Here is a 23,011-nt window from a genome sequence, read left to right as displayed (position 1 = left end):
AGGTCCTTGGTTGGCGTGGTCTGCGGTTTTGAGGCCGGTTGTACGTACTGCCAAATTCTCTAAAACAACATTGGAGATGGTTTATAATAAAGAAATAACCATCAAATTCTCTGGCGACAGCTCTGGGGGACATTCCTGCAGTCAGTCTTTAGAATGACTGCATGCTCCTGTGGCATTTTTTTGTGTGACAAAACAGCACATTTTAGAGTGTCCTTTGATTGTCAATGATTATATTGTAATGATCATGCTGTTTAATCATCTTCTTGATATGCCACACCTGCCAGGTGGATGGATTATTTTGGCAAAGGAGAAATGCTTACTAACATGGATGTAAACAAATTTGTGCAAAACATTTCAGAGAAATACGCCTTTTCTGCGTTTGGAAATTTCTGGGATCTTTTATTCCAGCTCATGAAACATGGGAGTTTCTATTTTTGTTCAGTGTACATTGAACTTGTGGTCCAGTGGAGGCTGCTGATGGGAGGACGTCTCATAATAATGTCTGGAACAGTGCTAATGGAATGGTATGAAACACATGGAAACCATGTGTTGGATGTATTTGATACCATTCCGCTCCAGCCATTACCACGAGCCCGTTCTCCCCAATTAAGGTGCCACCAACCTCCTGTGATCTGGTTGGCAAGCATGTAAACGGTTTGTGTCTGGAGTGCATGGTTAATGAAATGGTAAAGCATGTGCTGTTGTATTGTAAGTATGTGGAAGAAAGACAAAGATTGATGAGGATAATTGAGGTTGGAAGGGGGTTGGAAGGGATTTGGGTGATGGGGGAGGGTTTGTTAGAAGTTAGTAGGGCTCTTTATTATTTTCTTAGTAGTACAGGAATAGGTATTTTATTTTAATGTATGTTTTCTTTTATTCTAAAGGCTGTGACCTGTGATTGACCACACACTCCAGTACAGTAGGTGGCGGCATGCACCTCTAACGTTTGTTTTCAGGCCGCCATAGTAGAAGAAGTTGTAGCTTGAAACTAGCCAATAAGGCACGCACGCTAGACTGCAGTTTGGTGGCGCTTGTATGCAACATTTTAGCTACAGTAACATTGAATATTTTCAGGTAAATTCACTATATATTGTTGAAGTCTATAATTATTTGTTTAATCATCATTATTAGTATCTTGTAATAAAGTTACTATATTGTAATTAGCCAGCTAGTGAATTAGTTTAATGGCTAGATTGCGTAAGGAAACGTTAGGTTCGTAACGTTAGCAGATAGCTAGCTTAAAATAGGCTAACTTTAGCCAGTACCGGTCTCTTTGCAGAGTCATAAACATACGCCTCTCTTGCGAGTAGCACGCTATGTCTACCGTATTGCTAGTATTGAGATGCATTATGTGTAGCAAATAATGGGCTAACATGTAGCTAGATAGATTACCAGATAGCCAGTTTGCTAACTAGCATTCTAAATGACAGAAATTGAGACGTCGCCAGGTGAGGCGCGCCAAAAGGCAGCAACATTGATATGGGTGAAACTAGCCTGTAGCGAACTTTAGTTAGAAAATGTACTTAGGTAAGTAGATGCATTCACTGGTGGAACCTCATTGTCTAGAATAGAGGAGCCACAATAAACTACTTATGGCTGTAATTTTATCCAGCGACCACCACATTTGATTTACATGACATCTGAGACCTGAAATCAAACCATTGTGTTTTTGTTTTCTTTATTTAGGTGCAGAGTATGGAACCCACAGGGCATCCAGAAACCTCTGGCTCTTTTCAGATGGCCACTGAGAATGTGCACCTAGACCTTCTATCCACACAGACTGATATGGACATGTTTTCTGGGCACGCCAATATGGGCCTGCTGCCTGCTCAGACTGATGTAGACCTACAGACTGATATGGAGGTGACCTGCTCACAGGGAACAGAGGGACAAAGTGGGCAGCAGCAGCAGAACCTTGATGAGCTGACAACCTTTCTCACCCAATCTGAAAGAGAGAGGCAGAAAACTCAGGACAGCCTGAGCATCCTGGGGGACCCAGACTCATTGGAACTGTCCAAAGCCCAGGTGGAGGAGTTTTACAGCCGCACAGTCGTTCCCGGGCCCTCAGACCTTCCCGAACCTTCAGGCCCAGCTACAGGCCTCAGTCAGGATGAGTGGAGCGGGCAGGGCCACACAGAAGCCTGGCCAGAAATGGGTGCTGAGCCAAGGACAGACAGGCTGGAGGTCACAGAGGGAACTCAGACTTTAACTGGGACACTGTTGCCAGAGCGAATGGACATAGTACTAGAAGATCCCTCTGCACCTTCTCAAGATGATGTTGATCCAAATATGCCTTCTATAGTCAGCGTAGAGGGTTCACACTCTGAGGATGGTCCAGGCAAAGAGGAAGCCTTATCATTCTTTGGATTGGTGCCAAAGGTAGAAGACACAGGCACAGTAGACAAAAAGAATGAGAGAGAACAACCAGTGAGGGGCAGTATGTCCCCACTATCATCCTGGGCCCAACCATTGACACCAGGTGAAGGTATGTGTACTAGTAAGGAACTTTTGTTTGTAGGATCTTTCTCCTTCCTAGTACTTTATTAACTCTTGTCTCAATGTGACACACAGAAGTCTCAGCGCCACAGAAATAGTTGGAGAATTATAAAGTAAAATGTAAAACTTAATTTAGGTTACATTACATGTTTTTGAGAAATAATTTGCAATCCCTTCTTTAAATAGTCATCACAGTTCACATACAGCTTGCATATCTACAGTGGGGCAAAAAAGTATTGTCAGCCACCAATTGTGCAAGTTCTCCCACTTAAAAAGATGAGGCCTGTAATTTTCATCATAGGTACACTTAAACTATGACAGACAAAATGAGAGAGAAAAAATCCAGAAAATCACATTGTAGGATTTTTTATGAATTTATTTTCAAATTATGGTGGAAAATAAGTATTTGGTCACCTACAAACAAGCAAGATTTCTGGCTCTCACAGACCTGTAATTTCTTCTTTAAGAGGCTTCTCTGTCCTCTACTTGTTACCTGTGTTAATGGTAACTGATAATCTGATAATCTCCCTCGATCTGGGGCTCCACGCAAGATCTCACCCCGTGGGATTGAATTGATCACAAGAACGGTGAGCAAAAATCCCAGAACCACACGGGGGGACCTAGTAAATGAGCTGCAGAGAGCTGGGACCAAAGTAACAAAGCCTACCATCAGTAACACACTACGCCGCCAGGGACTCAAATCCTGCAGTGCCAGACGTGTCCCCCTGCTTAAGCTAGTACATGACCAGGCCCGTCTGAAGTTTGCTAGAGCATTTGGATGATCCAGAAGAAGATTGGGAGAGTGTCATATGGTCAGATGAAACCAAAATAGAACTTGTTGGTAAAAACTTCACTCGTTGTGTTTGGAGGACAAAGAATGCTGAGTTGCATCCAAAGAACACCATACCTACTGGGAAGCATGGGGGTGGAAACATCATGCTTTGGGCTGTTTTTCTGCAAAGGGACCAGGAAGACTGATCCGTGTAAAAAGGATGAATGGGGCCATGTATCGTGAGATTTTGAGTGAAAACCTCCATCAGCAAGCACATTTTTTAATACATTTATTTTTTAAACCAGGCATGTCAGTTAAGAACACATTCTTATTTTCAATGACGGCCTGGGAACAGTGGGTTCCAGGCAGATCCAGGCAGCTTCTCGTTTTAACAATAAATGATTAAGGTCACCCCCTCTCCTAGGGAGGGTGACATGTTCGATGCCAATATAACGCGTAGACGAAATCGAGTGGCCTGCCTCCAAGAAGTGGGCCGCAACTGGATAAGTAAAGTTTTTACACCTAATGGTGCTACGATGCTCTGAGATACATACTTTTAATTCACGCTTTGTTTTACCCACATAATTTTTACCACAAGGACAAGTTATAAGATAAATAACTGCCTTAGTGGAGCACGTATTAACACCTTTTTATTAGGATCGATTTCCCTGTTTGTGGGTGTTTGAAGGATCTACATTTATAAGTGCCACTGCATTGAGCACAGCCATTACATTTGTAATTTCCATCCAGTAGGGGCGCAAATAGACATTGTTCAGGAATATCTTGGGGTGGTAAATCAGAGTTTACCAATTGGTCTCTGAGATTTCTGCCCCGCGAGAATATGACCAAGGGAAGGTCCGAAAACACATTACCGAGACTATCATCGTATTTTAGGATGTGCCAATGTTTGTGAACAATTCCCTTAATTTGTTCAGAGCACTTTGAATAGCGGGTAGTTAGAACGCATAATGTGTCTTTTTGCGAGACTGACCTTGGAAAAAGGTCATGTTTTGTTTTGAATTTTCTCAATGGCAATATTAATCTGATCATTCTTGTAGCCCCTCTCCTTGAACTTTCTTTGCGTCTCAGCCATATTTCTGTCGAAATCGGATGTTTTTTTGCAAATTCTTTTGATTTGACAGAATTGGCTGTAGAGCAAACTATTTGTCAAGGGAAGTGGGTGACATCTATCAGCCCTCAACAAACTGTTACGATCAGTAGGCTTCCTGTAAAGATCAGTGTATAGAACATTATCTTCACACAAGATCAGAAGATCAAGAAAACTGATTTGACGTGTATCAGATTGCATAGTAAATCTCAGATGCTCAGAACAGGAGTTAAGAAAAGCACGGAACGCCTGGAGCTGTTTTGCATCACCCCTCCATAGAACAAAAGTATCATCAATATACCTTTTCCAAATAATGATGTGAGGCAAGAAAACATTTTTGAGAGGATTGAAAATAGACTGTTTCTCCATGTAACCCACATACAAATGAGCATAGTTAGGAGCCATGGGGGATCCCATAGCAGTACCTTTCGTCTGAATAAAGAAATAATTTAGAAACATGAAATAGTTGTGTGAGTACTATTTCAGCCAATGTTACAATGCATGCACTGGAAGGTAGTTCATTAGGGTCACGTTGCAGAAGAAAATGTTCCATAGCTTCAATACTGCCCTCGTGTGGAATGACTCAACATCAAAAGTAACTAACAAGGTATTCTCAGGGAGAGGATCAAGAGATTCAATGATAGAGATCATACTGCTGGTGTCCTTTACAAAGGAGGGGAGCTGTTCTGCGAGTGGTCTAATAAAAAAGTCAACAAAAGTAGATAGAGGGGCCGTTACTGCATCAATGCCCACTACAATAGGGTGCCCTGGAGGTTGTGTAACATTCTTGTGTAATTTCGGCAAAGTATAGAAAGTGGCAATTTTAGGGTGTTATCTGACCAGAACTTAAATACCCATCTAGGGACAGACAAGATAGTATTCTGAAATTGGGAAGTGGGGTCACTTCTGAGTTTCTTGTAAAAGGTGTTGTCAAGCAGCTGTCTATGACACTCATGTACATAAGCTGTCCTATCCATGAGTACAACCGACCCACCCTTATCAGCGGGACGAATAAGGACTGATGTTTCTGATTGTAAATCAAGCAAAGCTTGTTTTTCCATTCTTGGGTAAATTATGGAAAGATTTGGATCCCTGTTTATTCTTAAGGAGAAGTCCAACATCATTTTCCACAAGTCTGCAATATGTCTCGATAGAGTGATTGCGATTGGCTGGAGGTATAAAATAACTCTTGCTTCTAAAAGGAGTCGGAGTATGTGCAGGAGAGCAACCTACGGGTTCAATAGAAGTGTCAGAATTAGGGGAGCTAAAGTATTCCCTAAAACGGATGTTTCTAAAAAACTTAAACATGTCTACCTTAACATCAAAATTGTTGCACTGAGTTGTAGGCACAAAAGACAACCCTTTATTAAGCAAAGAGACATGGGCAGGGCTCAATATCTTGCTTGATAAATTAAAGACACTCAGTCCCGTGGGTTCTGAACGGTCTTCTGTCTGATGGTCGTTTCTTCTTACCCCGTCGGGTGCATCTCGTCGATGTGCGTGCCTGCGGCCTCCTCCGCCCTTCCGTCCGTCCAGTCTCTCGTTGAATAAAAAAAATACCACTGGAAGCCGATGAGGCGCTGGTTGTGGAGCGTTGATCAGACAAAGGTGGATAGGGGTCAAGGGTCACTGCCAACAAAGGGTATATAACAAAGTATTGAGAAACTTTTGTTATTGACCAAATACTTATTTTTCCACCATAAATTCATTAAAAATCCTACAGTGTGATTTTCTGGATTTTCTTTCCTCATTTTGTCTGTCATAGTTGAAGTGTACCTATGATGAAAATTACAGGCCTCGTCTTTTTAAGTGGGAGAACTTGGACAATTGGTGGCTGACTAAATACTTTTTTGCCCCACTGTATGTCATGAACAGCCTTTAGTTACTGATGATTGTGTTTGTTTCAGCTGAGGACCAAACTGAAACTGAGGTCGCCATTGAGGATCCAAAAGTTTCTCAAAGTGGTCAAAATACTACGGTACAAAAACTACTTCCCATTCATTGCAGACATTTTCTTTAAAAGTAAGTGAATTAACCTCATTTACTCTGATTTATTGTAGGGGAGGAAGAGAGGCCGTCCTCGTCGTGGAGAAGTGAGGAAAAACATTACGTCTGATGGAGGTTTAACATCACTACTTCACAAGCTGCTTATGTTTCGTCTCAGTAACTCATTATGTATGACTATTTGTCTATTTATGATTATCATGCTGCCCTAAATGCATTGTATCCTTCTGCAGACCAGCTATCAGACAGCGACTCTGACGATACAGCTGACGATCCGAGGGACACAGACTTTGACCCTGCACGGTCAGGCCTCCGACGCTCCCCCAGGGCCTCCCAAAGGAGCCACAACACCCTGTCCCCCCGGCTCATTGCTCCCAAGCCGCCTTGCCCTGCCTCTACCCCTGGCTACACCCAGAGGTCTGGAGGACCCCCTCCACCCCGGCTGCCACCCCCTCGCCAGCCTACCAGAGTCCTCTGTGCCAACTGCAGTGGAATGCTGCAGAGCGGACAGACAGCCTACCAGCGCAGGGGTCAGCCTCAGCTCTTCTGCAGCTCCACCTGCCTTAACTCCTTTGGCAAGAAAGTCCCCAAGAAAAAGCCCTGTGCTTTCTGTAAAAGGTAAGCTTCTCAATAGATATTCAATGAATGTATTTTTAGCTTCTCTTTCCAGTAAGTACAGTTCATCCATAACCAGTTTCACAGTAAAGTAAGTGTAAACCTTGTACATTGTTTTGATCTCAACAAAATTTATCTTTTAGGGACATGGGGAATAGTAAGGACACCATGCTTGCACAGGTTGGCCAGTCACAATCCTTCCAAGAATTCTGCAACAACACTTGTCTTTCCCTATATGAGTCCCGGCTGGAGAAGGGTCCGAAACAGCCCCCCAAACCAAGTACCCCTGGCCAAAGATGCAGTGTGTGCAACCACATGCGTGAGGTACCAAAGCTTTGACCATAACATTTTGAATGATCTGCTCCCAGCCGATTGGCTTCATGTTGAACACAATAGTGGCAGGGAGTTTCAGTAGGAGGGAACTCCAGTAGACAATAGGATGATGATTTAACACGGGATGACTACACTTCCACAATCCCTTTGATTTGAAAATGCAGTAGGCTTTTTTTGTGTGTACATTATATTGAACCATACTTTATTGAAGCTATTCTAAAGACTGCAGCTTCTACTCTTGCAACAATTTATCGAAAAGCTGGCACCAGCCTTACCTATTCTGGTTTGTTTCCCCCCACCATCTGTTAGTCATTTGAAAATTAGTACAATAAAATGTATTCAAAATAAGTAAGCACTTTTTAATGCCAAGCGCTGCAAAACCACACAATGATGTGATTATGGTATACATTCTTTAAAGTTGACCACCTGTGTTGATGTTGATTTGTCAAACCATGGGCTTTTCCCAGAAGTGACAAAGAATGCCTAAACACATTTCACTGTCTTCGTGTTGATATTTTCACAATTTCAAAACTGACTTGTATATTTCTAACTAGATGGTGCCGCATGCTGTGATTATAGAGGAGGGAATTCTGTCATTTGTGCTGCGGGTCTTTGTATGCTATGAGCATGCACCAGAATAAATCACAGCCAGCTACAAGATTTTGGTGGACTGATGTAAACACCAAGGGAAGTGATATTTTAAGTTAGATTTTATTGAAATGATCTCTGAGCCTGTCCTACATTTCTTCCCTCTCCTGCCTCAGATCAACCATGAGGTAACCATGGGCAATGTGATTCACCTCATGTGCAGTGATGCCTGTTTCAACCGTTTCCGGGCCACCAAGGGCCTGAAGACCAGCTGCTGTGACACCTGTGGTACCTACATCAACACCTTCACCTCCCGGCCTGAGTACCTACTGCATGAGGGCCAACAGAGGAGGTTCTGTAACTCCTCCTGTCTCAGACTCTATAAGATGGTGGGTGGAGGAATGTACTATAGGCATATTTCTACCTGAACATGATATGGTGTTGATCTCAATGGCTGCTGTATTGTCTTTTGATTTCAGAAAAACACTAAGGTGCTCTCGTGCCAGTGGTGTAGGACTCTGTGTAAGATCTTTGACATGCTGTCTATGGTGGATCAGTATGGCATGACCAAACACTTCTGTTCTTTGTGCTGTATCGCTTCACATAAAGTGAAAATTTCTGGGGACACAGGTACAGTCTACTCTCCTTGGCTTGTTTACACAATCTGAATGGTGTGATGTCTGCCTGAATTAGTCTTCATTATTACTAATCTGCTTCTTTTCCAGTTCCCAGTGACGCTTGCAGTTTCTGCAAAAGAAGCCCCTCTGAACCGTACTACTGTAAAGCAAATGAGACCATTTATGTCTTCTGTAGCCCTAGCTGTTGGAGCACATTTCAGGTAGGATAGCCCCATACCCTAAATAGAGTTGAGACAAAATAAGTCTACAAATACATCATCCAGTGTTTAGTCATGTCTTCTCTAAGTATGTTTTTTTGCATTAAAACATGTCTGCCAGATGCTTATACAACATTTTGTTATTTTATGTGGATTTGTTTTAAACGTACATTTTTTATGCCTCAGTTGTTCAAATAAAAAAAATCATTCAAAGGAGATTTTTGCTGAAGGATTCTGAAAGTGATTAAAAAAGGAACGGCTAATATTTACAGTGATGTACAGGCTTGGCCGTAGGTGCCTGTAAACAGAAAAATGCTTGTTAAAATGCACACCAAGCGGCTGCAGTGGGGCGCTCCTCCTCACTTCTGGAGCCCATTAAAATAAAAGCTCATCTTAAAACGCTTTCATGTGGAGAGGGTCACCTTTTGAAAGCTTTCACCTTTATTCTACCTGAAAACCTATGAATTAGGGCTTGTTTTGTTCTTATGAAACCTATGAGCGATTCTTGAGTCTGTCTTTGATACTAGTCCTGTGATGTTGTTTTGTTTGCCTTGGCTAAAATGCGTTGCTGCTTATTTTCTTGTTTTATTCCCCAATTGAACAAATATGCTCACTGCTTCTTCACAGCGCAACAGTCCCAATGGAGCCATCTACTTCAACTGTGTCTCCTGTCATAACATGTTCAATGGGAAACCAGAAATCTTAGATTGGCAGGTAATTCCTTGTACATGCGTGTCTATTAATTTACATTCTCAACATTGTGGCAAAAATGTGTCTTACAGCTGGTTTAGTGAGAACTTATTTTATCAAGACTACTCAAATAAAAAGTACATGCACCATTCTATTTCATTTGCTTTCAGGACTCAATATATCAGTTTTGCTGTAAGGAGTGCTGTGAGGACTACAAGCGCCTGAATGGTGTGGTTTCTGTGTGTGAGCACTGCAAGCAAGAGAAACCTCTGCATGAGAAGATGAAGTTCTCTGGGGTGGAGAAGGCGTTCTGCAGTGACGGTTAGGATAATGCATGCGTTTCTGTGTGCATTTTTAGATTGAATAGATTGTTGATTTACATGGAAACACTTTCCTATGTGTCTAGGCAGAGGCTTATAAGTGTTTTGTCTCTTATTTTATTTTTTTACCAAGGTTGCATACTACTATACAAGCAAGACTTTGCTAAACAACTGGGCCTGTGCTGTATAACTTGTACATACTGTTCTCAGACCTGCTCACGGGCGGTCACAGAGGAACAGGATGGCAACACGTGGGACTTCTGCAGCGAAGATTGTAAAAGCAAATACTTCCTGTGGTCCCTGAAAGTATGTCTAATCAATCACAATGCCATCTAACTGGCCCTGATAAGTTTTAAATGCCTGCTTGTACTGTACACGGGCTGCATTCAGTTCACTCTCACTGTACATAGTACATTTTGTACAGTGCCTTGCGAAAGTATTCGGCCCCCTTGAACTTTGCGACATTTCAGGCTTCAAACATAAAGATATAAAACTGTAATTTTTTTGTGAAGAATCAACAAGTGGGACACAATCATGAAGTGGAACGACATTTATTGGATATTTCAAACTTTTTTTAACAAATCAAAAACTGAAAAATTGGGCGTGCAAAATTATTCAGCCCCCTTAAGTTAATACTTTGTAGCGACACCTTTTGCTGCGATTACAGCTGTAAGTCGCTTGGGGTATGTCTCTATCAGTTTTGCACATCGAGAGACTGAATTTTTTTCCCATTCCTCCTTGCAAAACAGCTCGAGCTCAGTGAGGTTGGATGGAGAGCATTTGAACAGCAGTTTTCAGTTCTTTCCACAGATTCTCGATTGGATTCAGGTCTGGACTTTGACTTGGCCATTCTAACACCTGGATATGTTTATTTTTTAACCATTCCATTGTAGATTTTGCTTTATGTTTTGGATCATTGTCTTGTTGGAAGACAAATCTCCGTCCCAGTCTCAGGTCTTTTGCAGACTCCATCAGGTTTTCTTCCAGAATGGTCCTGTATTTGGCTCCATCCATCTTCCCATCAATTTTAACCATCTTCCCTGTCCCTGCTGAAGAAAAGCAGGCCCAAACCATGATGCTGCCACCACCATCTTTGACAGTGGGAATAGGGTGTTCAGGGTGATGAGCTGTTTTGCTTTTACGCCAAACATAACGTTTTGCATTGTTGCCAAAAAGTTCAATTTTGGTTTCATCTGACCAGAGCACCTTCTTCCACATGTTTGGTGTGTCTCCCAGGTGGCTTGTGGCAAACTTTAAACGACACTAACCCTAACCCTTTTATGGATATCTTTAAGAAATGGCTTTCTTCTTGCCACTCTTCCATAAAGGCCAGATTTGTGCAATATACGACTGATTGTTGTCCTATGGACAGAGTCTCCCACCTCAGCTGTAGATCTCTGCAGTTCATCCAGAGTGATCATGGGCCTCTTGGCTGCATCTCTGATCAGTCTTCTCCTTGTATGAGCTGAAAGTTTAGAGGGACGGCCAGGTCTTGGTAGATTTGCAGTGGTCTGATACTCCTTCCATTTCAATATTATCGCTTGCACAGTGCTCCTTGGGATGTTTAAAGCTTGGGAAATCTTTTTGTATCCAAATCCTGCTTTAAACTTCTTCACAACAGTATCTCGGACCTGCCTGGTGTGTTCCTTGTTCTTCGTGATGTTCTCTGCGCTTTTAACGGACCTCTGAGACTATCACAGTGCAGGTGCATTTATGCGGAGACTTGATTACACACAGGTGGATTGTATTTATCATCATTAGTAATTTAGGTCAACATTGGATCATTCAGAGATCCTCACTGAACTTCTGGGAGAGAGTTTGCTGTACTGAAAGTAAAGGGGCTGAATAATTTTGCACGCCCAATTTTTCAGTTTTTGATTTGTTAAAAAAGTTTGAAATATCCAATAAATGTCGTTCCACTTCATGATTGTGTCCCACTTGTTGTTGATTCTTCACAAAAAATTACAGTTTTATATCTTTATGTTTGAAGCATGAAATGAGGCAAAAGGACGCAAAGTTAAAGGGGGCCGAATACTTTCGCAAGGCGCTGTATGTGGTATTCTAGACTTGATATAGGAATGGTAGCTTCGGAATGCAAACTGGCAGTATATGTTCATGCATGGAGAAAAGAAAGAAAAAAATCAGAAGAATATGCATGATATGCGATCAAATTGTGTGAGCAGTGTCCTCTTTTAACATGCTACAGTGTGTGCTGTATGTATGGGTGTTCTGACCCGTGTCTGTTCTCCTAGGAAGCAAAGTGCCATGAATGCAAGCGTCAGGGGCAGCTCCTGGAGACTATCCACTGGAGGGGAGAGATCAAACACTACTGTGACGAGCCGTGCCTCCTGCTCTTCTACAGCCAACAGAACCAGCCCAACCTAGACACCAAGCAGGGGCCTGAGAGCCTGCTCAACAGTGCTACATGTACACAAACTTATGCACACACACGCGCACTATTTTTCATGAACCCAAACCATACATGGGAAGGATTTTTATAAGCACACTTTGTAATTGTCTGGTGTTACAGTGAATGTCTTTGTGAAATTGTAAACTTGTGTTCGTCTTTCTCAGTAATAGGCTATTAAAATTCTATATGTTTACTGGGCTTACAGGTAATTCCCTAGATTCTATGCCTCCTCCTGCTGCGACAAAGACAAGTGAAGTAAGTGTGCTTTTTGACTCGATGCTCCAAAGGGTGGGGGGGCGGGGGATACCACCGAAAGAGAACTAAATGCATTTAATCATGGCTTTCACCACCACACATTTATTGTGCTTGGGGGAAAAAAACGTGGCTTAATTTCAGTCAAATCTGAGCGACCATCCCAATTCTGATATATATTTTAATGTTTCTGTTATTTTAGGCCACAGGAAGGGTACTGACTAGGGCTGTAGCCAAGCCTGCTCCTCCCGTCACTCCAGCTATCTCCCAAAGGAACAAATCCTCCATGTGTAAACCCATGATGACTACTACCGGTGTCACATGTAAACCTGAGATGAAGTCCCAGAGTTCCCAGACAGGTAATGGTTCATGTAAACCCATGTCTCTCTATGGGACTCGCTGATTTAGTCTTCTACTGTATAGTGTAATATTATACTATTTATACAAAATATCCCTATTCATATATTGAGAGCATTTTCTGTTGAATCAGGCATTAGCAATGGCAAAAACACAACTTCATGGTTTTCCTGTGTCTGTCTGTTTCAGATGATTTCTTGCTGTCTCCACCTGTGATGTTGCCGGTCCCTGTGCCTGTGTTTGTTCCTGTGCCTTTGAATATGTATTGTCAATACACTCCCATAACAATGGCCCTGCCTCTGCCGGTGAGTTGGTTTTGTCTAGGTCTTGTTGAGTATTGTGCAAAATTGACTCTAGGGTTATCGTCATTCATTTAGAGTCTGGACAGGAGTAACTCTTAGTATCCACCCAAATTTGTTCGATATGGATGCCTGCAGACTAGTGCTGAGCGATTTTGAGGTCGGTTCAGTTTCTGTTTGATTATTAACATATAATCATGGGTTTCAATTATTATCATTTTAAAAACATTAAATTCACTATGCATTGTGTGTTGAGTGCTGTAACACAATAAAAAAAACAATTAAGTCCCATGATGGTAGTGACTTCCCATTACTGAGTATCACTTACTAACAATTTATTCACATTACTTTAATATATTTCAGTTGTGTATATTACAATTGTTTTATTTGATGACCTTATTTTTTAAAATCTCATCTGTAGAGCTGCTGCCTATGCTGTCTGACAATCACTATTTAAGTATTTCTTTAAAATTACTTTTATGACTGCTGAATACCAACTATCAATCACTTACATAATGTATGTGCACGTTGAGATGCCTCATGAAGCAACTGCTCTCGGGCACCCATTCTTCTCTCTTTTATGTAGCAGGCACAAAAGCGAAACAGACAGGCCAAGTAGGCGCGTAATGGATTATGGTCAACGTTTTCTGCGCTAAACTATGTAGAATATTGGCCTGTTGGAAACTACAACTCCCTACGGTATTGCACAGTTTGGGCTTGGATCTGATTTCTCTCTAGAGGAACTGTGATCAGAGCTCACACACACACAAAATAACTAAATGGAATTCTAATCATTTAATTGAGTCGGCCAATTAGTTGTTTAAAAAACAAAAAATAAATGCAATTTCTGTTAATCGCTCAGCAATACTGCAATAGTGTATAGTTCTCTAGAGTGACTGCCCTATTTGTCTGCTTATTGTTTTGCTCCTTATTCTCTTAGCTCCCAGTCCCCATGTTCCTACCTGTCACACTGGATCATATCGATAAGCTTGTGGAATATATAAAAGAGCTGAAACTCCAGATCCCGTCTGATCCACTGGAGGCTGACATTCTGGCCATGGCAGACATGATAGCAGAGGAGAGTAAAGGCAAGGGCTCCTCTGATCTGTCTGGTAATGCTCCTGCACTTACTCTTCTTAGTCAACTCTCTATTGCTGTTCTATATACAATTGTAACTTTATGATTGTTTATCTTTAGATCTGGACAGTGATCAGAAAGCAGGCCCGTTGCCGAGGGACTACAGCTTATTTGAGTCTTCATCCCAAGATGACATCCTCTCCATGGCTGTCAATATGGATGATGTACTGACTGAGCCAGGTCAAGACCCAGCAGATGAGCTCACCAAAGGCAGGTTAAACCTTCATGATATGAAAGGTGTAATTTGTTTTGCAGTCTGCGATGTGTAAACTTTCACTGTAATTTCACTCACACACTCAACAACGGGGATGTCTGAGATATATATTTTGTCATTTAATTTGTGCTCTGTAGCTTCCCTGGACCTGAACCCCAATGTTGATTTTCTCTTTGACTGTGGGATGCCGCCACATGCTACTTCACCAGAGCAGAGCTCCAACGCCGTTGTTCAGAAGGTATAATTAAACACAGCCTAAAACAGCAGTGCATTCTGTTTGCTTTGACTGTCCCATAGGCAGGACTTTGATTATCCTCTCCCTAATTGACAAACCTTTAGTTTTGGCAGTCTTTTATGGACCTAACTTTGAAAAGTGTCAGAAAAGAGTTGACTCTCGACTTATGTGAGAGAGACACAGGAATCACATGGTATGCTGGAAATCTGAAAATAGCTGGCACAAACTTGACAAATGACTTGGTGTCAGACTTACCGGAGACCAGAGGTCATGTTCTACATTCATAGACAGGTGCAACAGGGTCCCAAAGGTGAAATGGTTGTTGAAAAGCAAATCTATCCCTAGCGGCAGGCAGGAATGATCCCAAACACGCAGCTCATGTAACAGTCACCAAACCTGCAAGATGGACTGCTTACCAATGGACAGTGTCTTCAGAAATTTAAGAGTATTTGACATATTTACTGAAGAATGTTGACTTACTGTTTCTCGGGTTTTGGTGGTCTAAGAGACCACCAAATGATCGTTGCAAATGTTGAAGAATTGATTAAGTACTGTTTATTAGGGACACCACCCAGTTCACGAAAATGGTTCGCTCCTACAGATAGTGAGTCACGTGGCTATGGCTTAATAAATAAAGCAGGCATTGAGGCATTCAGTTAGTGTTTGATTGAAAACGGGTGACCAAATCGGCTTTTGCGTGGTATGATTGTCGGTGCCATGCGCGCAGATTCCAGTGTCAGAAAAGGCCGGCCTCCTGAGCTTTTCACGCACAACAGTGTCTAGGGTTTACTGAGAATTTCGCGTCAAACAAAAAACATCCAGTCAGTGGCAGTCCTGTGGGGAAAACAACTTGTTAATGAGACAGGTCGAAGGAGAATGGCTAGAATCGTGCAAGCTAACAGGTGGGCCACAAACAGGCAAATAACGTCGCAGTACAACAGTGGTGTGCAGAACGGCATCTCAGAACGCACAACTCGTCAATCCTTGTCATGGATGGGCTATTGCAACAGATGACCACACAGGGTTCCACTCCTATCAGCTAAAAACAAGAAGCGGCGGCTCCAGTAGGCACATGATCAGCCTGGTCAGACCAATCGCGTTTTCTGGTGTCATGCTGATGGCAGTCAGATTTGGCAAAAGCAGCATGGTACCAGGCAAGATGGGGCTCATAGACTCAACGGTATAGGCTGGTTGTGTAATGGTATGAGGAATGTTTTCCTGGCACACGTTAGGTCTCTTGATACCAATTGATCAATGTTTCCATGCCCCAAAGAATTCAGACTGTTATGGAGGCAAAGGGGTGTACGACCCGATACTAAATGAGTGTACCTAATAAACTGGACTCTGAATGTATGTAATGATGCACTCTGAGGAAAATATAAAGAACTATAGTAATTATCCCTTAACAGGTCATAACAGTGCTATGTCTAATATAGGCTTTGTGCCACAGGGTCCCAAGCGTCAGGCCATGCCAGAGATGACCTTACATGATCCCCTGGACAGTCAGCCTCTTGGTGCTGGCTTGAACAGCTCCCTTGGGGTCAAAGCCTGGAGGGCATGGTCCCAAAGCAAGCACTCAGACGCTGATGACAGAAAACGTAAGATGTTTCAGCTGTAGTCTGAAAGCTGAGTTAATAGATATCTCTTAACTGGTAGATAGCTCTTTGATGGCTCTCCTATGAGTTTGACTGATCTCCTATGAATAAAATGGGCGGTAACGTTTCAATGTAATCCTGACGATAGCACCCTTTTTAAATGTTTCTCCTATACAGAGAAACCATTAGACCTTCTGTTGAGTAGTCCTGAGGAACTGAACCATGGCCTGTCACAGTTTGTCCAAGACATTGTTCATCCCAGAGGACCGTGCTACAAGCCTGACAGCATATTTTACCTATGTCTTGGTATTCAACAGGTCAGTCCCAGTGTTTCAGTCAGGTAGTTCATCTATGCAACTTGTCTAAATACCCTTATTTAAATCTTAAGTAATGACATTTTTTTTAGAAAAGGTGACTTGTTTATTTAGCTATGTCAATTTTGTTTATACATTGTGTTCAACCAACACATTTGTTCGCAATTGTCTTGTCTATTTTCCAGTATCTCCTCGAAAACAACCGGATGGTGAATATATTCACAGACCAGTTATATGTCACCTTTGCCCAGGAGCTGAATAAGATTGTCAACAAATGGCTGCCATCTAACGGTGGGTTCATAATAACATTTCTATTTATTTTTCACACATTGTGAATGTGTTGTATTTGGGGTCTATGTAATGTATTTGTGTGTGTGTGGGATGCAGGTGGTCTCGGTTCTCGTGTCCTGGAGGAGCACCTGTGGGAGTGTAAACAGCTGGGTGTGTACTCACCCTTCGTCCTGCTCAACACCCTCATGTTCTTCAACACCAAGTCCTTTGGCCTGACCACTGTGGAGCAGCACCTCCAGCTCTCCTTCGCTACAGTCACGCGCCAGGCCAAGAGGAGGTCTACACCACATGGCATGGTCAAGTCATCTAGTGTCTGCTACCACCCCAAATCACATCTCAAGAGAACCAGCAAAGGTGAGAGTTTACAATTCGTGTGGTTTCTGTGTATTATTTTGGTCTAAGAAGCCTAGTGAATGAGAAGTGTCAGTATGCTTCGTAGCCCATTGAAAGATAGGCTAGTTGTCATTCCCAGTTACCGCTGAGACATCGAGTTCCTTTGGACCGTGACCCCAATCTGGGGGGAAGCAGGTCACCTATCTTGAGTTGTGCCACCTTTCAGCTGAATTCCAAGGGGCTGACCAGGGCTAGGGTATGGAGGCATTTTACACAAACTGCAACTAGCTCAAATGTAATCTTTGAGTTCACAAGTATAGTTTAGAGTTATGAGGTCCAGTTGAGTGGTAAGAATGTTGGCTATTTTCCAAAACATCCTCAATGTGCTGTACATATAATTTGGATGTATTCCTGACCAATGTGTGGTAGACTCATTTGCTTTTATCTGCTGAGGAATGATATGGGATGGATGACATTTTGTCTTAAAGTAACTCTTAGAACCTAGGTTGTTCTTTTCCTTATTACTAAAGTGTGTTTTTAAAGTGCAATTAGATTATGGGTCATTTCCATAGGGAGAGACCACCACTCCTTAGTGCTGCTGACCCCAAAGAGCTTCCACTGAAGCTAAATGAGTAAAAACAGTTGAACTGTTAAAACCCTCTGTATTGCATTGGCTTCCACCAATCAAATAACATGCTGCTAATGAGTTGGACTGCCTGGAAGATAACACTGCAATGTCTGTGAAATTGGCCTGGTGCCAGTTGTTTATTTAAAACACAGGCTTGCCTAGACTCACACCTCTATTCTCCTCAGTGTTTTTATGTTTACTGGCATGTTCTGACTGAAACATAATCACGTGTTTTAACAGGTTTATTTTGAACTCGGCCCGACCATCATTATCTGCATATCTGTGTCACTAGCTAGATTCCTCAGTGGCTTTGTAGGTCAGTTTGAAATTGATCCATTTGGCACTACTTTTGCGGTTTTATGCTGATGGACAAAATACTAATTTAAAAAAGCTTTTAGTGACATTCTGTCACCTGTTGACAGTTGTGTTCTATGGGTGCTTGTCTTAAATATTACAAATATGTGAGGCAGCTGTTGATGTAGGAGAAGGATGTTGGTCTCTCCCCCCCGGTTGGTTCAGTCATACTGCTATTTTCAGTGTGTCTGACAGCTATTTATACCACAGAATGGAGTTCTTTTGAAGAGCTGCTCTCAGCATAGGAGGTGTACGATGGTAGAACACTGTGGTATGTGTCTTAGAACACTGTTTGCCAAGGGAAAACCAGGAAGCTTAAAGTAGCTGTGTAACATGATACTAGAGAATCTGACTGAAAGTCTCTAACGTCTCTAGCTGCACAATAAATAAAGCCCATAATAAAGTAAAGTCCATACATCAACGTTGAATAAATCATGTGTTTCTGACCTTAGGCAAATTCAAGACATCAAAGTACCCTGGTATTTGTAGGAAAGACCTTGTCCAGTGCAAAATAATATTCATTTTATTAACCTTTTTATAAGTATGACAGTGACATGGTTTTATAAAAAAAAGTTATTTTCATCAGAAACCACAACACTGATCCCCGTAACTGTCCGGACATCCTCTTCATCAGTTTAACATAGCCCTAACTGTAACTGAAGCCAATTGTTAAACTAAAGGCCCAGGGGTCAGACAGTGAAGTGAGCCTGTACTCTGTTCTGTTCACACACACACACACACAGAGGTCGGCTTGGGAAAGAGGAAACGAGATGAGCCTTCTGAGCTGGAGCAACAAGAGAACCGGATGAACCCTCTTAGATGCCCCGTCAAATTCTTTGAGTTCTACCTCTCCAAATGGTAAGCAATGTGGACTGTCCGGGTATGCAAAGCAGGTTTTAAAATGCCAGTTAAAGGCCTTGGACTGTCCCTGGCTGTCAAACATTTGGAATTTGTTTGATTCATTGACTCAGATGTTCCCTCTAAGCTGCGGGTGGCCACGCACCACCTCCAGGACTGACGTGCAGAAGAAATGAGACTGTTATTGAATCAACATTATATGCAAAAAAAAACAATAATTCAAATTTTGCAAGATTGAGTCTGATTTTGTTGTAGGCAGAGCCAGAGCGCAAAGGAGTAAAATTATATTGCGGGTTAGCCCACGAGTGTTTTTTCTATCACCCGGGAGTGAATGCGCTTTTCAGATCAGAGCACAGAGCTGTGCATGTGTGCATTTGTTGATATTATTTGCAAGTTAGTGAGTTATTAGCCCAGTGCTAGATAAGTGTAGGTCAGCACAAAACATGTAGGCTTAGGCTATACTTCAAGCTGTCTATGAATAGTCAGTCAGGTAAAAAGCTTATGTCATAATTAGTGACAGTTTTATTTTGAGACCGGATTGAATATGCAAATAAGCCAATTGTCTAATTATCTGTATGGTAATAATAATGAATTGTATTTTGTAAAGTGGTGTCTTGCCTCATACTATGCAGTTTAGTCACCTATTTGGCCCATGGTGTTACAGACCAAGTAAAAAATCATTAATGTCAAGCCCTTCATAATATATTATTTTGTCTCATGCATTCAGAGTACTGCATTGAACACCACATATACTGTATTGTAGAAATTAAAAGCCTGGGCATGGACTCTACCATGTGAAAATATGGGATTTGTGCCAATGGTTTTGTTAGTAGCCTACATTATGATCAAGTAGCCAATTGGACTCACCACCTGATCATAATGTGGTACAGCCTCTTTTATTTGACATTTATTTAACTAGGAAAATCAGTTAAGAACAAATTCTTATTTTCAATGACGGCCTAGGGGCAGAACGACAGATTTTTACCTTGTCAAGCTCGGGGATTCGATCTTGCAACCTTCCGGTTACTAGTCCAACGCTCTAAACACTAGGCTACCTGCTGCCTCAGTGTTCACTGTAAACGTGCAGGAAGTTGCACAAAATTCTCACAACGTTCAAGTTTCCGCTCACAGGACCTAAAAATTTGCTCGGTGCCCCAAAATGTTAGAGGGAACATTGTTTGGAATGAATAAATAAAACAAAGTTCTTATTTTTTAGATTCACATATGGTGTCTGTCTTTGTTCTTACAGCTCTGATGGTGTGCGGAGCAGCTGCAATGCATTCTACCTGCAGCCGGAGGGCACATGTATGGCAGAGAGTTCTCGCTGGTACTCTGATGTCCCCATGGACAAGGGCAGGCTGGGAATTATGCTCAACAGGATCCTGGCTGTCAAGGATGTCTATGATGAGCACCCAGCACAGGAAGACATGGACTGACAGCCGCACTGATAGATTGCACAACAAGTATATATAGTGTACATTGCTAACATGGAAGCCGCTAGCACAAGGGATGACAACCATAACTACAATGCATTTTTGTTCCATGTTTTTTTTCTAATTCACCCCTACACAAATAGTTCAGTGAGCATTTACCCCATAGAATTAGCATTATACACTGAGTGCACAAATCATTAGGAACAACTTCCTAATATTCAGTTGCACCCCTCCCCCACCGTTGTCCCCAGAACCGCCTCAAATTGTCTGGGCATGGACTCTACAAGGTGTCGAAAGCGTTCCACAGCTGGCCCATGTTGACTCCAATGCTTCCCACAGTTGTGTCAAGTTGGCTGGATGTCTTTGGCTGGCGAACCATTCTTGGTACACAAGGAAAACTGTTGAGTGTGAAAAACCCAACAGCGTTGCAGTTCTTGACACACTCAAACCGGTTGGCCTGGCACCTACTAAAATAACCTGTTCAAAGGCACTTCAATCTTTTGTCTTGCCCATTCACCACCAGAATGTCTCAAGGCTTACAAATCCTCCTGTCTCATCCCCTTCATCTTCACTGATTGAAGTGAATTTAGCAGGTGAAATCTGTAAGGGATCATAGCTTTCACCTGGTCAGTCTATTTTATGGGAAGAACAGGTGTTCCTAATGTTTTGTACAATTAGTGTATGTACAGAACCTTAATAGGACTGTAGTATACCACCATCAGTTCAGGTAATCTATTTTGAATGCCCAAGTACATTGGCCACTGTCAACGACAACTAGTTGAGACTTCATGTCTGTTGTTCGTATTGAAAAGTCATACATTTGTTTTTTTATGAAGTGTACAGAACAGCTGTATTATAGAAGTAGTCCACAAATCCATTTAATTGACACAGCATTTCACCCCCAACGCCAGCCTCGATTTTGTTTCATTCAAAGGCTTAATGTTCAGATAGTGATGATATTTACGTGTTTGTTATTTAGCAGACGCTCTTATCTAGAGTGGCTTTACGGTAGTGAGTGCATACGTTCGTCTTACTTTTTTTGTACTGGTCTCTGGTGGGAATCGAACCCACAACCCTGGTGTTGCAAGCTTCATATTCTACCAACTGAGCCACACAGGACCCTGTGTAAGCAATCATTTTCAACTTAAACACTTTAAATCTGTGTTTACCATGTGGCCAGTGAGGGGAAAACCATTTATTGCTGCCATATGTTCACATGTACAGTATCGAGAAGCTCATAGTAATGGCAGACTTTTTGCTTCATAGCTAATGTATATACACTACATGTCCAAAAGTATGTGAATACCCCTTCAAATTAGAGGATTGGGCAATTTCAGCCATACTCGTTGCTGACCGGTGTATAAAATTTTGCACACAGTCATGCAATCTCCATAGACAAACATTGGCTGTAGAATGGCCTTACTGAAGAGCTCAGTGACTTTCAGCATGACACTGTCATAGAATGCCAGCTTTCCAACAAGTCAGTTTGTCAAATGTATGCCCTGCTAGAGCTACCCCAGTCAACTGTAAGTGCTGTTATTGTGAAGTGAAAACATCTATTTGCAGCAATGACTCAGCCGCGAAGTGGTAGGCCACGCAAGCTCACAGAACAGGACCACCGAGTGCTGAAGCATGTCAAAATTGTCTGTCCTCTGTTACAACACTCACTACCGATTTCCAAACTGCCTCTGGAAACAACGTCAGAAAAATAACTGTTTTGTCGGTAGCTTCATGAAATGGGTTTCCATGGCCAAGTAGCTGCACACAAGCCTAAGATCACCATCCGCAATACTGAGTGTCGGCTGGAGTGATGTAAAGCTTGCAGCCATTGGACTCACCACCTGGCAGTCTGATGGACAAGTCTGGGTTTGGTGGATGCCTCGAACGCTACCTCCCTGAATGCGTAGTACTAACTGTAAACTTTGGTGGAGGAGTAAAAATGGTCTGAGGCCGTTTTTCGTGGTTCGGAATAGGCCCCTTAGTTCCAGTGAAGGGAAATCTTAATGCTACAGCATACAATGACGTTCTAGACGATTCTGTGCTTCCAACTTTGTGGCAGACACCGACTACGAGCCAGGCCTAATCGCCCAACATCATTGCCCGACCTCACTAATGCTCTTGTGGCTGAATGGAATCAAGTCCCTGCAGCAATGTTCCAAAATCTAGTGGAAAGCCTTCCTGGAAGAGTGCACTTACTTTTGGACATGTAGTGTATATTTGCCCCTCATTTAATAATTTCTTATTGTAACAATCATAACCATTCATTAAACAAAATAAGCCTAACATTGTGATAGAATAGTTTTTTTATTTACTTCATTTTAATCCTGCTTAGATTGTATTGTCTTGACAAAATAGTATGTTTTAATGCATTTTCAGTCCTGAATGTCTTGAGAAAAGTTGAATATGTACTATGTTTATTTTCTGTCTTTATAATTAAAGGATGCATATAGAATTGAGAATGTATTGTACAAATTCTTTCATAAAAATACAATTCATTATTCATGGTTGTAAAATCAATGAAATCAATGAAATGCGTTCTG

General features: G+C 42.0%; 1 protein-coding gene across 3 annotated transcripts; it reads left to right on the top strand.

Annotated features, from left to right (window-relative positions):
- The first annotated feature begins 918 nt into the window (after positions 1-918).
- On the top strand, positions 919-22,923 carry LOC118373918 (zinc finger MYM-type protein 3-like). Of its 3 annotated transcripts, none has more exons than XM_035760218.2 (25): positions 919-1,074; positions 1,687-2,485; positions 6,284-6,354; positions 6,437-6,497; positions 6,614-6,998; positions 7,139-7,319; positions 8,093-8,305; positions 8,396-8,546; positions 8,642-8,754; positions 9,379-9,465; positions 9,612-9,762; positions 9,895-10,067; positions 12,014-12,188; positions 12,377-12,426; positions 12,626-12,782; positions 12,970-13,085; positions 14,020-14,167; positions 14,277-14,426; positions 14,568-14,668; positions 16,116-16,263; positions 16,438-16,577; positions 16,760-16,865; positions 16,962-17,219; positions 18,924-19,038; positions 20,288-22,923. In XM_035760218.2, the coding sequence occupies exons 1-25, from the start codon at positions 1,036-1,038 to the stop codon at positions 20,472-20,474; spliced, it is 4,275 nt and encodes a 1,424-aa protein (XP_035616111.1). In that variant the 5' UTR covers positions 919-1,035; the 3' UTR covers positions 20,475-22,923. The 3 variants fall into 3 exon arrangements, with proteins under 3 accessions (XP_035616111.1, XP_035616109.1, XP_035616112.1); XM_035760216.2 differs by having other exon boundaries at positions 14,020-14,191; XM_035760219.2 differs by lacking the exon at positions 919-1,074 and adding an exon at positions 1,505-1,527 and having other exon boundaries at positions 14,020-14,191.
- The last annotated feature ends 88 nt before the right edge of the window (positions 22,924-23,011 follow it).

This window comes from Oncorhynchus keta, chromosome 11, assembly GCF_023373465.1.
Source record: "Oncorhynchus keta strain PuntledgeMale-10-30-2019 chromosome 11, Oket_V2, whole genome shotgun sequence".
In the NCBI taxonomy this organism is placed as follows: Eukaryota; Metazoa; Chordata; class Actinopteri; order Salmoniformes; family Salmonidae; genus Oncorhynchus; species Oncorhynchus keta.
Note: the sequence above shows the minus strand (reverse complement) of the source record. Positions and strands in the feature narration are given on the sequence as shown.